This window comes from Pongo abelii, chromosome 7 (genome assembly GCF_028885655.2).
Source record: "Pongo abelii isolate AG06213 chromosome 7, NHGRI_mPonAbe1-v2.0_pri, whole genome shotgun sequence".
Lineage (NCBI taxonomy): Eukaryota > Metazoa > Chordata > Mammalia > Primates > Hominidae > Pongo > Pongo abelii.
Window position 1 is genome coordinate 107,236,330 of NC_071992.2, and position 17,851 is coordinate 107,254,180.

The following is a 17,851-nucleotide window of genomic DNA, read 5'->3' on the forward strand; positions in this document are numbered from 1 at the left end:
AAAGAAATCTGTCAAAACACCATTCCAGGAAAACAAAGCTCAGTGGCAGAATATTTTCATGCTCCTCTGCTTATTGAGATGGTCACTAATCTTTTCAACAACTCCCATTAAATTGCACAGGGGAAGAATCTGATTTAATGTGCATACTCAAATTGAGGATGCTTTCCCATGGTAGTCATTTCAGACCTTTAACGTTGCAAGTGTTAAGTTTATTTGGGTAAAACTGATAATTGACATGGTTCCGAGAAAGCACTATGTAAACCAAGCCTTAAAAGTTTTGTTCTAAATAGGCTATTTATGAAAGCAACTTTCTATGTGACATGACTTCACAAAATAACCCCTTAAATGGCTCTGATTCTCTTAGGGACTAGATTTATACCCCATAAATTGATGTAGATGACAAACAATCTTCATTTTTTAGGCTAATGACAACCAATCAAAGAATCAGTGGTAATCATCTTACACTTGTTAATGAATTTACCAACTGACTTTTATTCAGAAACATTTCTGGTATTTCTGCAGAAATGGTATTTCTGTGGAAAGTTATCTTTACAAAATGCAAATGTGGTCATGTTATTTTTGCTTAAAGTCCTTAAAAGGCTTTGCATGGGTCTTAGAATTCAGACATTTCTGCTGTCTACCAGGCGCTGAGTGCCTCCTGGCACAGCCTCCTCTTGGCCTGTTCTCCACCTCATTCTCAGACCTAGTCCTCCAGCCCTTGTGGGTTCCAGTGTCTGTTCCCTTTGTCTTTGAGGCTGCCTTTGCCTTCCTGTCTATGTGAATTCCTCCCATCCTTCGTATCTCACTGCCACTTCTGGGTCTGTCATTTTCCTCTTTGTCAGTGTCCTTAGTGCTATTTGACATTAAATGTTCATTAGTGTGATTATATGATTGATGTCACCCTTCTATCCTTGACTTAAAGCTACTGGAGAACACAAAACCTTGTCTGGTTTGGTTCAGTGTATCCTCAGTGGCTAGCCCAGGACCTGGCATGTGGTAGGTGTTAGGTAACTACTACAGAAAAGAATGAATGAGAAATGAGAGCTTCCAATAACTATAAAAGAAAATGACCAGTTTTGCTGACATTAGAAGAGACTGGTCAGGCTGGACAGTTTTTTTAAATTACTGCTTAATATCACACATTTACAGAAAATCCCATTTAAAACCAGGCTTAGGATCATGCACTTCAGAGAAGCACTATTGAACAGAAACATAATATGAGCTACACAGATAATTTAAATTTTCTAGTAGCCACATTTTTAGAAGTAGAATAAATTGACAATTTTAATTTTATATTTTAATTTGCCTAATGGAGTCAAAATATTATAATTTTAACGTTAATATTTCAAAGTTAATAATCTAAAAGTTATTAATGATATTTTAACATTATTTTCTTCTTGGTACAAGGCTTCAAAATCTGGTATTCTAGATTTCAGCATACCTTAATATGAACTAGTCACATTTCAAGTCCTCAAAAGCCATATGTGGCTGTTTTGACAGTGAATTTGGGACAATTTTATGTAGAAGTGAGTTGATGGTAAAGACTTTCAGTGCTTTAGAAAATGAAACCAAATGTTTGGATTGGAACAACAAGAGTTACTGATCATTTAACACCAAGTGCCACGGTCATCAGACACATTTCTATCTTCCATATGAAGAAACCCTTTTTACAGCGACCCCCTTTAGATGTGACACCCAAAGCATGCATATCTAAGAAAGGCCTTTAGGGGAATAAGAAATTTGTGGCACAACTTAGACAAATAGCACAAAAAAATTACATTTCTTCCTTTTCTCCTTCCCTGTAAAGAACAGTAAATATGGGAGGGAGCTCAGTGTCCCTTGGCTTTCTTCTCTGCATGCTTCTCTTCACTTTCAACAGAGGAGATCTCCTGGTGCTCTGCAGGGAGCTCGGGAGGTATAACCAGGAGGGATGAGAGACTGCGTCTGCTGCACAGGCAGCTCAGCCACAACTGAAAACAACAGCTGGCATGTTTTTCTGCAACACTGAGATTGTCTCTGCGTTCTAATTTGCCAAACTGTATTCCTTTATTCTTTCAAAATTTGGCTAATTGCTTTCATCTCCTTTAAAACCTTTTTAATCTAGCTTTAGTTATCTAATGTCATCTCTCTCTTTTTTTCTTTATGCCCTTTCCCATCTCTTTTGCCATTTCACTACTTTCCACAAGACTGCACATGCAGTGAGTTCAAGAACTACTTATGCCTTCTTTGACAACTACTTAGGAAGTAAATAACTGGTTTCTCCCTCTACTCCCAACCAAATATATAGGTATGGATAATAAAAATGCATGCATGGTCATCTTTGTAACTAACATAGAGTATATAAAATAATTGTTTGAGAACATAACAAGAATAAAATATAGATTATTTCATTATCTTTTATGCAGAATTAACTCTTAAATATCAGTAGTTATGATTTTGAAGCAAAAATATATTTGGACATTTAGTTTGTATGATATGGAAAGAAGGAGTTAAAGAGTAAAATCCTAGCCAGTGTTTGCCCAGTGGGTAATTGTGTGAACGCTTTACTAATTGCAATAGAAGCCAGCCTGAAACTTATTAAGAAGGAGCTAGTTTTGTTTTGTTTTCTGAGATTAAAAAAGGAACAAGCTCATCTCTTTTGTTCTGGTTTTAACTTGTTTTTCAAATTTTTCTCAAGGTAGGTCAGAGAAAGGCAAGAAAATATTACCTCAAATGCAAAATAAAATATACGAAGAAAGTAAATGATACTTAAAATATAGCTTAAATGGGTTGTTATAGAATCCTGAAATTAGAGAATTCTATTTTATACACTGCAAATATTTGATCTTAATTTGAGCTCTTTTTGAATTTACTGAGTTGGCCAATTATGGAATGATGGCTTTCATTGCATAATCTCAAAGATTTTTTACAAATCCAAATTTCAGTGTCCTGGCTTCTTCTTTATGAAGAGAATGAATACCAGTATTTTGAGAGCTTTGAGGGCAGATACTATAATATTATTAATTTCCATGACTGGGGAGTATATACACTGGACAGAGCTGCTAAGAGTTTCTTGTCTGATTAGATGAACTTATCTTTTGACCAAGGGCATCAACAATGATAAGGCAAGTGCATTAAGGGAGCTAACATAACCCATTTGCTTATGGTCTATTTCATTGCATGACTTACCATTTAAGATAAACAAATAGTCTTTTTCACCCATAGTTTGTCACCCTTTACCAAATAAGATCCATTTAACTCTTGACTTATTTTGACTACAAGATTGAAATTGTAGTTCAATTGTTGTTGATGAACATACAAAGCACCATGTAAATAAAATATAAATTAAATATTATTTAGAGTAAAGCCCAAATGTAGTTGTGATTTACTGTTTTTAAATAGAATTATTTAGTTAGGTTGTAATTTCTATAACAGCTTTAGTGTACTATAATAAATTTGGGAACCTTAAAATATATTTGGCGTTTTTGGATCCCAATTCAGGACATATTTTATATTACCTTCGTGCTTTCTAACTCCCTAGCTCTATGACCTTGGCATAGTCACTTTGCCTCTCTGTGTCTCAGATCCTTCCAAGTAATTGCAACTGCATGTGTCCAAAGTTCATTCCAGCTCCTAAGATTTAGGGTTTTGGTTTCAGGTACATTGTAAAGATATGAGTGAAGAGTCCCACAAAAAGGGTACATGCCATTGTCTTTTGTCTTAAAATAAACCTTAGCTGTTGGTATTTTTTTCTTTTCATGTAAACATGGATTTACTGAATCACTGACTGAGCTCTCTGACTGGATCCTGTGAGCTGCACTCTGACACCTACCTTGTTGCAGTCTAGTAGAATGTCAGGCGTCATATTTTATTGTTTAAAAATTCTTATGTAAAATCACCAATTACTCCTAGATGATCAGGGTAGTGACAATTTGGTGTACTATAACTTTTTTTATGGGCAATCATTAGTTCCCCTACTGATTTAATTCCCAAGTAAGAATTGTTTTTCCCCTTTGTATGCTGACGAGTGTTTGTGATGAGTTACACAAACTATGGAAGGGAGAACACACTCCCTCAGCCTCTACCAACAGGGAAAGGCCTTAAATGACTGCTTGCTTAGCAGAATAATTATAGCTAATGCCACTCCACTCTCCCTCTTCCCATATACACACCTTTTAATAGTACCAGGTTAGGACAAGTGTTGTTGCTGGACTTACCCTGGGTGTGGACATATGCATGTAAGCAATTGTTAGAGATCTCTTCCCAGGTTTCTTTTTTTTAATTTTATTAAAAATAAGGTTTATGGAGGTATAATTTAGATATAGTAAAATTTATTCTTTTAAGGTATACGGTTCACTTTTTTTGAAAAAAAAATTGTTGTATAACAAGTAAAATCAAGATATATAATATTTCTATCACCCTAAAAAGTTTTCTCATACTCTTTTGTAGTCAATTCTTTGCCTCCACCTCCAGCCTCTAGCATCCTATAATTTATCTTTTTTTCGGAAAGTCATATATATGAAATCTTATAGTATGTGGCCTTTTGTGTTTAGGTTCTTTCATTAGTTTAATGATTTTGAATTTCATCCATTTTTTTAAATTTCTGAGTTGTATTTTATTGTATGGATGTACCACAATTTATTCACCAATTGGTTGATATTTTAGTTATTTATGAGTTTGGCATTTATGAATAAAGTTTCTATAAATACATATTTAGGTTTCATGTGGACATATGTTTCATTTCTCTTAGCCAGTCCTGAGTCATAAGGTAAGTGTATGTGTAACTTTATAAGACACTGCCAAACTGTTTCAGAGTAGCTCTACCATATTGCATTCCCACCAGCAATGCCTGAGAATTCCAGTTGCTCTGAGTTTTTGCCAACCTTTGATATTGATTGTTTGTTTATATATTTATTTTTAATTTAAGCCATTCTACTAGGTCCAAATTCCCTTTGATATCTCCATAATGATGTTCTAGGCATCTTCATGGCCCTGTGAAAGACTTCTTTTCTCTTGTTAGGAAGGCAGTTTGGCCAAATGTTTTATTAGGTCCTGAACATTTGCTTCTGTGAAATCAAGTTCTCCATCAAGTGGAACATGGCTATAGGAGTCAGGTGAATAGAACTGCCTTTTGTCAGCAGGCTGGTTGGTTAGAACATGATACTAATGGCTTTTCAGGTTTAGTAAAATTAAGTCTGTTCCACTGCCAGAGATCACTCCCATATCCCATATAACTACTTCACAACTTGAGCCTTTACTAACAAAGAAATCCAAAGAAGAAGGTAAAAGCTTCAGTGGAAATTATCAGCACAGAAAAATCTTAAGCCACATATTCAGTTATTGCCCAAACAACCTCCTACAAAATAAGGAGGGGAGTCAGGCTAAACAACAACAGGCTAAAGAACTTTTAATTGAAATGTCACTTTCACTATTAAACAAAAAAGCCATCACTGTGATGTGTGATAAAAGTTGACGGTGTCCTATTTCTTTGTGTGAAATTGCTTTTCTCTCATCACTGACTTAATTTGATTGCACCAGTTTGTCAGCTGTCACATTTGGCTTCCCTCAGTTGCAAAATATAGATAATGACAGTCTAAGCAATTTAACAGTTATGTGTCAACATTTTGTTTCTTCTAATCAAGATAAACTAAGAATTATCCCCTCACCCCATAACTTTGACATAATAAAAAAGTTCAAGGCTTTCTTTTTCCTTTTTGTCTGTCTTGTATTTTGCAGGTGGCTTGTCTAATATCTTGCATTTTCATCCTTATAGTCATCTATGCAATAGGACCTTTGCTTTACTGGCTGCCCATGGTACGGTAGTGCTTTTTCACTATCTACTTTTTAATTTAACTTTTCATGAGAATCATTGTATATAAAACTTCTTGGAAGTATAACCTCAACAATCCTAAATCTAGAAACCATGTTACAGAAGTAAAGTTTGAATGGGGGAGGTGTGGAAAGCTACCACATTTGAGGCAGGCGTGGGAGGGGGTACCGTGGCTGTTTGTTTTACGTTTTTGGCTCTCACATAAGAATGGCATTGTGGAACTAGATTCATTCTGTGCTCATCAGGAGGGTGAAAGTAGGCATATTCTGTTACAAGAAGTATAAATTTTACTAAAACTTTGACTGTTAGAAAAACATATGTGCTGGGGCAAGGAAATAGGAAACAAAATACAGCTTCCTGCTGTTGATATATCTGTTATACAAAGTGATTCAGAACATTAGTGCCAGTGCTTCACCTTCTTCTTCATAAGCCTGAGGCACCAAAGGAATGCAAAACACTGGGCTTATGAGAGCCAGTCTCCATCCTTTGTTATTCTAATTTTTCATGTGTGTGGTGAGAATAAACCATTTCCATGGTAGGATCTTCCAATAATCAAGTTCGCTTTTCAAGAGAGTTATAAATATCTTCAGGTGAAATCAGATAATTGACATTTAAGGCAATTATAAGAAAATATATGATATACATATTTAATTTCATGCAACAAAGACATTTCAAACAAATGACCATGAATACGTATAGTTAAGAGGGCATTTAGCTTCATGATGTTCACCCTTACCATTTACTTATTTTCTTTTTGCTCTTGTTGTTTAGAATTGTACAAATATTACCTTATGAATTTCTAGAATATATATTATATTCCTAAAGTATAATAATAGGTTAGTTTTAAACAAAATAAATATTGCTTTTGTCTTCTAATTGGTGATTGCTTTTCTCTATTAAGTATTTTAAAAACAAAACAATAAAAATATGTTAGCCCTTTTAAATTTAAGTTAAAATTTTTATGTTGCTTCTTCCTCAACTTACATTTTATTTCTAGTGTGTCCTTGCAAGCATTATTGTTGTGGGACTGAAGGGAATGCTAATACAGTTCCGAGATTTAAAAAAATATTGGAATGTGCATAAAATCGATTGGGTAAGTAGAAATTTGACCTAAAACAATCCCTTTTTAGCTTAAGCTTATGTTACCAAATATGCACTAATACTTTTATTTGCAGAAAATAGATATAGTCATTTGAGACTTGTACACTTTACAAACTACCATTTATTTTTTCCAAAATCTTAATAAAAGCATTAAAATATAAATTGTCTTCATATGAAACAGAAATAGAGTTTGGTCAAATTTTGATGAATGTGTAGTTTGAGAACTTTTAAAGAAATGCTAATAATTTCAGTGGATTTGGGATGCCCAATTTACAATATGAATTAATTTTGGAAGTAAGACTTACCAGGGAAATAGACAGTAATAGAAATATGACAATTTATAACCTTTATGAAAAACTATCATTAATCACTAAGAATGCATGCTGCGTGCATATAGGGTGAACCTCTTAATGGTGACCACTGTCATTCTAAATACAAAAGGTCTCATGAATTGCCTTTTAAATGGGTTACATTAAGAGGACCATGCTTGAAACAGATTAAAATATACTGAACCATGATAAAGTGTGATTTCTACTAACATAAATAGCACACTGATTCTAGAGAAACCTATCTATGCAAGAGCAATCCAGAATTCTCTCCCTCTCCAATATGGGAGAAGTACTTCATGAGTACCCTCTGTTTAGTTCTATTATGACAGTCACCATATTGGAATATAATTATTAATATGAAATACACATTTTCTCTTCTTCAGATCATTTTCTCTGAGAGGTTTTGGGATATTATTTATGCTGGTGCCTACTTTTGTAATATTCCTCCTGGGGCTCAATATTACTGAGCTCCTACCAAAGTATAATGCTGGGCACCACGAGGAATGTGCAGATGAAAAAAAACAGTCTCTCCAGTCTCTCCAGACAGTTATTTGTGGAGGAAGTGGACATAGAAACACTAAATTATTATGCAAGACAGGATACAACATGACCTGGAAGGAAAAGTAAGAGCTTAGTTTTGGGGAAAATAGAGGCAGAAGCATTTAATTTGGACTGATTAACATGAAAGACTCTCACAGAAGAGCTGAAATATGAACTGAGACTTGAAGGAACAGTATTGTGTAGGCAGAACAAAAGGCCAAAATTAACCATGACCTTTTAAAGGTGATATATGTTAGGTGGCTCATGAAAACAAAGAAATGAGAAGATGCAAACTTACTCAACAAGCTACTTGATAACCCTATGGTTAAGTTATTTCTAAGGAACTCATTGAGCATATAGGAGGCAGCATGTTACCATATTGGAAAGGGTAGAGAAGGTGTCAAGTAAGGTTTCTACTAGGAAGTGATTTCTAAGTTGAGAATTGAAGAATGAATAGGCATTGCCTAGAGAAGAAAGAAAGAGAACCTCATATGCAAAGATACAGAGATGAGTGTGAACATGTCTGTCTCTGAAAAAATCAAGGTATTTGGCATGGGTAGAACATATAACGTGAGGATGGGAGTAATGACAGATGATGTTGGAAAAGTTAATGGGTTGGATTGGGCAAGGCAACTCATGTTTTACAAAGATGATTTGATTTAATTATGAAGGCAGTGAAACATCACTCAAAGGTGAAATAAGAATAAAATGTAGGTATTAGAAAGGTCACTTGAGTAGTTTGAGGAAGATGGATCAAACTGGTGAAGTATACAGCAAGTGGAGCACTGCTTTAGCCCTTCAGGCATATAAATGAGGAAGGCCTAGACCAAGGCTGAGATCATGAAGTACAAGAAAGAATCAGATGAAAAATATTAAAGAGATTGTATTTGTTAGTCCTCACCACCAGTTCATTATATAATGTGGATCAGTTGGAATGACTTCTGAGTTTCTATTTGGGAGCATCAGTGGAGGAAGATTATATCATTCATTGAGTTATAGGATATAGAAAATTCTATTGTTTAGATGCATTTAGTGGTTACCTTTAGTCTTTTTGAAAAAAAAAAAAGGATTCTCATACCCAAGTTATTTATTTCATCTCTTTGTTTTCTGTACATCACCAAGTAGTTTTCCAAGAACTCATGTGTTTTATATTCCTTGAGATATTTCATGGTGACAATATCTGCTCGTTTTCATACTAGAAGGAAGTTTTTGACTGAGTGTAAAATGCTTTCTCTCAGGTCTTTTAAAACCTAACATTATCTTTAGGCATTGAGGGATAAAGTAGAGAAATCACAGGTCAACATAATTTTTTTTGTTGTTATTTTAAGTAAGCTTGTTTTTCTAAAGGGATGCTCAATGAAGTTTCTTCTTACTCATGAAGTCTGGTACTATTATCAGAATATCACTGTGGTTGAGCACTCAGTCTCAAATTTCTGAGCATGACATAATCTTTTGATCTCATAATCAGGAATTATTTACAAATTTTTTCTTCTAATGTATCTTTGAATATTTTTTCAAATCTGTGTTCTGCTCTCTTCTTAGTGAATTTTCTGTTTGTTTTTACTTTGTTTTTCTTCATATCTATACATTTTCCCATGATTATTTTGTTTTTCTGTGTAAGTGATTTCTTTGGACTAGACACATATCTCTGATTATGTATTTCTATTTGTGATTATCTTACTTTTTAATTTTAAACATGGCTTTTATTTTCATTCATTTTCTTTCCTGAATTATTCTAGCCTGCTTGCTTTTTATTTCCTTCTGTTTTTCATTGATCAGTCCTTCTTTGAATTTTTATATTTAAGGTTTTTTTTTTCCTGAGATTATATTGCCTATTATGTATCCAAATCTATCTTTTGCCTCTTATTCATTATTTTCTTTCTTTATTTTCCTCATTTCCATGAATAGTGCCCTTGATGATTTATTTAGAATTGTAATGCATTTTTTAGGGGACCTATTTGCTGGAAAATAGGGAGAGCAGGAGGTTGGAAATGAGGTAGAGCAGCCCGCAGTTCTTATTTAGATCATGGAAGCAAAGCCTCAGAAATCACAGGTTCACTGGTGATCTCATGCTGTTGTCATCTCTCTATTCTTCATCTTGTTTTACTTCCTGCAGTTACCTTTACTTAGGAAGTCACATTGTAAGTGATACAAATGGCCTTTCACTCTGCGGTCCTCTGGTATCAAATAAATCTCTATGAGTACATTTCCTTTTTCTCTGGTAGCCCATCTTTGACCTTAGAACTTAGAAGCTGTTGCCCCTAAAAGCTCTTACCAGATTATTGTATAGAATTTTCAGGATTCTGGCATTTATGCAAAAATCTATACTTGATTGAGCTCTGAGGATAAGTTTGTTGGCTTCTAGTGTCCTCCTTGATTATCATCCAAATTTCACAGTATTTGGCAAGTCTGTATCATATTTTGTAGTTAGAAGTTTTGACCATGTTCTGGCTTCATTGATGCTGATTTTTTCCCTTCTATGTTCACATTTTATATTGTTTTGGGCAGATTTTAATAGAGAAGGGTTGAGTAAAAATGCCTTTAATATGATCTCTAAATCTGATATCCAAATCTATACTTAGAACATTAATTCTACTATTTAACAAATGGTGCTGGGAAAACTGGCTAGCCATAGGTAGAAAGCTGAAACTGGATCCCTTCCTTACACCATACACAAAAATTAATTCAAGATGGATTAAAGACTTAAATGTTAGACCTAAAACCATAAAAACCCTAGAAGAAAACCTAGGCAATACCATTCAGGACATAGGCATGGGCAAGTACTTCACGTCTAAAACACCAAAAGCAATGGCAACAAAAGCCAAAATTGACAAATGGGATCTAACTAAACTAAAGAGCTTCTGCACAGCAAAAGAAACTAACATCAGAGTGAACAGGCAACCTACAGAATGGGAGAAAACTTTTGCAATCTGCTCATCTGACAAAGGGCTAATATCCAGAATCTACAATGAACTCAAAGAAATTTACAAGAAAAAAACAAACAACCCCATCAAAAAGTGGGCAAGGATATGAACAGACACTTCTCAAAAGAAGACATTTATGCAGCCAACAGACACATGAAAAAATGTTCATCATCACTGGCCATCAGAGAAATACAAATCAAAACCACAATGAGATATAATCTCACACCAGTTAGAATGGTGATCATTAAAAAGTCAGGAAACAACAGGTGCTGGAGAGGATGTGGAGAAATAGGAACACTTTTACACTGTTGGTGGGACTGTAAACTAGTTCAACCCTTGTGGAAGACAGTGTGGCGATTCCTCAGGGATCTAGAACTAGAAATACCATTTGACCCAGCCATCCCATTACTGGGTATATACCCAAAGGAATATAAACCATGCTGCTATAAAGACACATGCACACGTATGTTTTTTTCTTTTTTTTTTTTTTTGAGGCATAGTCTCACTCTGTCCCCCAGGCTGGAGTGCACTGGCGCGATCTCGGCTTACTGCAAGCTCTGCCTCCCGGATTCATGCCATTCTCCTGCCTCAGCCTCCAGAGTAGCTGGGACTACAGGTGCCCGCCACCACGCCTGGCTAATTTTTTTTTGTATTTTTAGTAGAGACGGGGTTTCACAGTGTTAGCCAGGATGGTATCGATCTCCTGACGTCGTGATCCACCCGTCTCGGCGTCCCAAAGTGCTGGAATTACAGGCGTGAGCCACCGCACCTGGCCGCACACGTATGTTTATTGCTGCACTACTCACAATAGCAAAGACTTGGAACCAACCCAAATGTCCAACAATGATAGACTGGATTAAGAAAATGTGGCACATACACACCATGGAATACTATGCAGCCATAAAAAAATGATGAGTTCATGTCCTTCGTAGGGACATGGATGAAGCTGGAAACCATCATTCTCAGCAAACTATCACAAGGACAAAAAAACAAACACCACGTGTTCTCACTCATAGGTGGGCATTGAACAATGAGAACACTTGGACACAGGAAGGGGAACATCAACACCGGGGCCTGTTGTGGGGTGGGGGGAGGGGGGAGGGATAGTATTAGGAGATATACCTAATGTAAATAATGAGTTAATGGGTGCAGCACACCAACATGGCACATGTTTACATATGTAACAAACCTGCACGTTGTGCACATGTACCCTAGAACTTAAAGTATAATAAAAAAAAGTATATAAAAAAAGAACATTAATTCTAGCAGCAGTATGGCAAACGGTTTACAATGCAGATAACAAAAGCAGACAGTTAAGTAGGACACTGTCAAAAGAGTTGAGGAAAGGAACAGTGTGAACTAAGATATCATTAATAATTTGAGAAAAGGATATGGCTTGAGATTTTTTTCTTAACAATTTATAGAACTTGTGAAATGATTGGACAAGTAGATTAAAGAGGACAGAAAGTAAAATATGATTCCATAGCTTCTGATTATAGTGTATTGAAGGATATTAGTGTTATAACTGAAGGAGAACATTGGAGGAAGGACAGATTCTGGGGTGAAGTTAATGAGTTTGCATTTGGTCATGTTAAGTTTGAAGGTGTTTGATAGCTGAAAAATTGCTTAAGAGCTTAGAATTTGTAGTCTCCTACTTAGACGTGATAGTTGAATACTTGGAGTAAGTAGGCAATATGGTGTGTGCAAAGATATGGTGTGAGAAAGGTGACACGGGTATAGCAGGTGCATGATGATTCAGTTGGACACTGGGTTTAGCTTGAAAATAGCCTTCCGTGGTTGGAGTGGATAGATATCTTTTAGCTGCTAAGGGATTCAACAGTGAAAAGCCATGGATTATTGGGTTATTGGACACAGCATTCAAAGGATTATTGGACTATTGGGCACAGCATTAAAAGTATGAATACTGCACAGACTTTTGTGGATATAGGCTATATACCCAATACATATAATGTCTAGATTACTAAATAGATGGACTGTGCCTAGAATATCATGGAAATAAAATTATCCAAGATATGTGTGTTTGTGTGCGTATGTGTGTGTGCGTGTGTGTGTGTAAACTAATTTGAAGGTTTAAAGTTTAAAATATCATGTACATAGTCATCACATGGAAAATTAGAAACTGTTGCACCTCTTTACATCTATTAACAGTTTAATATTGATTCTATTTTGAGTTGTTGGTCAAAACCCTCTTTGAAGTAATGAGAAAATAGGGGTCCAAATGGAGGCTCAACTCATTGGCTTAGAACTGAGTTTGAATAGCTGAACATTGGATACAGATTTCAGATCTATAAAAATTTAATAATAGGGATCTGCCACAAAAACAGATAGTACAACAGATAGGCTAGGGGGAAATGAGGTATTTAGTAGCTGTTAAACTGTGCTTTATGCTGATGTATTTTCTACAAGGACAAAGGATTGTGTCCCTTACTTAAAGTTAACACTGGGGTTAGGTTGTGTTTGGAGTATGTGAGTGCCAAATAGGGAAGAGAGCAAGTAGGAACACATAACAAAAAATAAAAAATAGGGGCCCAAGAGCCAACTAATTCTTGATAACTGTGACAACTAGCATTTGGGTCTTTAACAGGAATTATTACAGAATGCTGTTGGGATTTATTCTAACCAATGGAATTATTTACTGGTCTATGTTATTAATTTCCATTTGATATTTTTTCAAAGCTGTAAATGTAGCCCCAGGAAATAAGTAAGCATTTGGAAAGCCCAACTTATAATAGATGATGTTGTGGGAGAGTAAATATGCTTTAAAAATAGAACCAGATAGTACCAAAATTTCTGGTTGCTCTGATGAATTCTGGCCTCCAGGGTCTATGGTTTTTTAAGTGGCAGGGACCAGGATCCTTAGTTCCCTATGCCATATTGAATCATGGAGGATGGCCCAGAGGAATTAGACTTATAAAGCTTTTGGTGAGGTATTATTCTGCCACACTCGGGCAGATTCAGTTAGGATTTGAGAATGAGTGAGACTCAGAGTCATCATGGGAAGCTAAAATAATAGTCAAAAACTTGCAGCCTTGTTTTGTATATGATTAAGTATAGCATAATACACCAGGAAGAAAAAAAACACACACTATATAAACAGAAGACTCAAATGACTGACTGTGTGTTCACCTGAATAAAGAAAAACCATCTCAGCTGGGAATGATCTCATAATAAGTAATAACCTAGCATTACATTTGTAGATGATGGATCTTAACATGAGATTCATTTAAATTGTATTCTCTCTTTTACTCCAGAATGTGTTTGTCCTACATCAAAAGGAATTTTAAGGATAAAATTCCCTCCATTTGCTTCCAAGGGCTCAGCTTTTCCAAACAGTCTGTTAAGAATCACTCAAACTCAGTGTAGATAAATAATCCAGACAAAGGAGAAGTATTTAAAAAAAAAAACAACAACGAAAAAAGAGCCCTTTAGAAATATTTATTTCAGAATTGTCTGAAAAACAGTTGCACTCCTTCCCTCCCCAAGATTCTATGCTATTTTTAGAATACAGAAACGTTTCTAACTTTCTCATTTGTGTATGGAATTGAAATATGTTTTCAAAGATGTTTTAAAGTGATAATATAGCTATTAGGACAGAAATAAATAAATGTAGAATTGCAGTCAGAGGCAAAGTGCTGCAAGTTTTGGGAGGACACGAGAGAGGTTAAAAATGTTGTTAGTTTACTGTTTGATAAATGCAGGATTTAGTGTTAAGAAAATATAACCAGGATTTCACAAATTATTTTGCTTTTAAAGACATTTTTTCAGCACTAAGCTTAGAAATGCCAACTATAATACTGTATCTTGTTGCAAATTATAATTTTAAGTGGTGAACAAAACTGCAATAACTTTCGTATTCCAACTAAAAGAGAATTAGAATTTCATGTAATCTTTTGAAATGTTCCCAAAAACTAAGTTGGCCCTGATATTTTAGCTTTCATAATGAATGGCCCCTTACAAATAAAATTATAATGATCTTCATAGTGATTGATCTAAAAGTGGCATTGGCAGTGTTGTTTGACTCAGTCATTTTAAAATGAGGCTTTCTGAGGCTTATGTATTAATTAACAACCTTAGTTATTTTTACAGCAATCCTAGAAGACAGAATATTGTTGGGAATGACCAAAAATCTGTACACAATTGCTTGTAATAATATTACATTAAATGAGAAGGCAGTGGGAAATCATGGCATGCTTTTGAACCATACACATCAACCAACTATTTACAGATCTTAAATACAGTGTTTGTTGGGGATTGAACTAAGGGTTGGCAGTGTCTGGAAATAAAAGAAGAAAGTTTTCCCCACCTTTGCTGCTGAGAGTCTGATGGAGCAGGATTTGTTTCTGTATTTTTGAGCTTCTGTTTACCACTTGTTAAATAATATTTTCTTGCTGAGAGATTTGGTCACAAGAGTGTTAAGAATACGATTGTGAGGAACTTAGCAATAATGAGAAGAAGTGAATTCCAAAGGATTCACAACTTCTGTTTCTTGTTTCTCTTTCAGGGTATATGGGTCAGTACATATGTATTTACAATATGCTTTGCTGCCAATGTGGGACTGCTGTTTGGTGTTGTTTGTACCATAGCTGTAGTGATAGGACGCTTCCCAAGGTAGGATCCTATCTAAATGCTCTGTTTATTCTGACACAGCAGCAAAATATATGATTACTTGCCATATGGTACTTGCTAGTTACTTTTATTTCTCTGTAACATATAGTACTACAATCTCATGTTTTTCTTGCTGTCAGAGAACTAGGGACAAACAGATGAAATGTTTTATCTGCATATGATATTTAACGATGTTGATCTTAATGAAGATAGCTTATCAACATTATAAAATAGAATATATAAACTCTTTTAAAATAAGTAAACCTCTTAGCCTTATACTGCATCATAGAGAGATTTCTTTAAATTAAGTGAAGAGAGTTAGTAGCTAATGATCACAAACCATTTCACAATATAATTATTTAGAAAATTAAATAACTTCAGAAAATTTTATTTTTCAGAAGTCAGATTAATCTATTTTCTAGATAATTTATTGAGAAACACACTGTCTCTTTTTGTCATTTTACTGAAAATTTATAAATTGTTTCCCTAGTCTGACCAATTCTTTTTCTGCTTTACAAAGTATTCTTGTGGGAATAATGTTTCTATTTACTTCACATCCGTCTTTCCCTTAAAGCTATTTGTGAAATAATGTATTCTAAAAAATGTTGTTTTATCTATATAGAGTCTTTCTTTATAGAATTTGTATATTCGAATTCAATACTATCCAGTCCTACCTTGCCATTGATTCTTTCTTTTCTTGCTTTTCATTAAAACAATATTTTATCAATACTGCATAATCTCTTGCCTTCTCTCTTTTAAAATTCTTCTTTACTAATCCACATCTAGTAGCTTGGAGAGATGGAGTTCTATTTATATGCCTCTGTTGTTAGCCTCTATCCCCGAATATCCCAGAGATATATAAATTTACTAATGTCCTCTTGTGAACAAATGAGTTATAGGATATAAATCATTTCAGTCACATTCTAGTTATTAAATGACTACTTTTGGTTTCTTCATTGTTTATATAACGATTAGGAAATGACTTCTTTTATTTTCTATCTGCCTTAATTTTAGAACAATGACTGTAAGTATAAAAAACATGAAAGAAATGGAATTTAAAGTGAAGACAGAAATGGACAGTGTAAGTTTAGTTTTATTTTTCCTTTATGCAATTGTTAATCATTTTGTGGGTGAGATAATTTTAAGATATCACAAAAATTAGATAAATTATGATAGTTAAAAATATAACTTTTTAATTAGTATAAACTTCCAGTGGTACATATGTGATCACAATATATGTGGCAAACGACATGCAACAAATCAATAGAACAAAAGAAAATCTCTTTGGATTCAGCATTCAGACAAAAGCATAGCATGGTACGTAGAACTACAGTTCACTGTAGAATCACGGCATTTGAACACCTCTTTTCCATTACTGAGTTGCATAAAGTAATCAAACTAAACTGATAGTCTATTCTGAATTAAATCATGGAGGAAGATAGGAAATAGGAAAGGGAATGAAGCAAATTTGGTTCATGGTATTGTTTTTTTTTTTTTTTTTTCCTAACTCAGTCAATGAGACTGTATGTTAGCAGAGGGTAATTCAGTCCAATGGCTATAGAATGCCAATAGAATTGGTTTCTTACACAGTGGGTACCTTTTTAAGGACACAACTTGTATAAACAGTCTTGCTCTGTTCATGCTTAGGAAAGCCAATTGATTATGTCTGAATTGTAGTTTGTTGTTCTAAGGGATGACTATAACAGTTTAAAGTGAGGGGAAAAATGTTGACTTGAAATATTTTTGCCAATTAAAGAAAATTGCCCTCATTTTGAACCTGCTTTGTAAATGTTTGGCTAACCTTTTTCCGTTTATTTTCCACATACACTTGTTTCAGTATCTCATAATTCCCCTAAGGACAGAGTAAACTGGCCTCCCACCAGAAGGACCAGAGTCAGGGTATCTCCAAATAGACTGGAAGTAGGAAGTAGCATCAGGAACCCTCTGCGGCACCCAAGGGAATGGCTTATGTTTTTAGTACTATGGAAAGATTTGTTTCACAGAATGCTATTTGGGTTCAGAGCCTTCCAGGGTGTTCTAGGCTCAAGTTTTCCACCAATTTTGCCTTTCTTTTCTTTCCTTATTTTTTCCATGGGAATTTAGTGCTTGTGCAAAGCCCCAGACTGACTTTTGGGCCCCGGAAGTCCCCTGTGTATCCACACCACAAGTACACATGTATTAGCCCTGACCTCCTTAGCTTTGAGACTGAATTTGGCTTTGGATTTGACTATTTTCAGCTTAAAAATCACTGTTTAATAAATTCTGTCTAATCCTTAACTTCTTCTTGGGCTAAACATGTAGAGAAGTGAATGAGAGGATTTGCAGGAAGATGAAAATGCTAGAAATTTCTCCACATCTTTAAGTCTTGATTGGTTTCTGTCTATTCACTGACCTGAATAATAACTGTTTCACATGGAGATTTTAATTTTACTGTAATATTACATCTCTCTAATTATTCAATGTTTTGTATAAAAAATAAGAGGGAAAAAACTAAGATAAAGCAAGATTTGAATATAAGTTCT

General features: G+C 34.7%; 1 protein-coding gene across 2 annotated transcripts in view; it reads left to right on the plus strand.

Annotated features, from left to right (window-relative positions):
* SLC26A7 (solute carrier family 26 member 7) overlaps positions 1 to 17,851 on the plus strand; it is a 153,122-nt gene that overhangs the window by 102,004 nt on the left and 33,267 nt on the right. For both annotated transcript variants that reach the window (XM_002819259.3, XM_054518659.1), the window contains 4 exons: positions 5,716 to 5,793; positions 6,807 to 6,902; positions 15,226 to 15,332; positions 16,344 to 16,410. In XM_002819259.3, the coding sequence (XP_002819305.3) occupies positions 5,716 to 5,793; positions 6,807 to 6,902; positions 15,226 to 15,332; positions 16,344 to 16,410 (348 nt within the window). The remainder of the gene's footprint in view (positions 1 to 5,715; positions 5,794 to 6,806; positions 6,903 to 15,225; positions 15,333 to 16,343; positions 16,411 to 17,851) is intronic.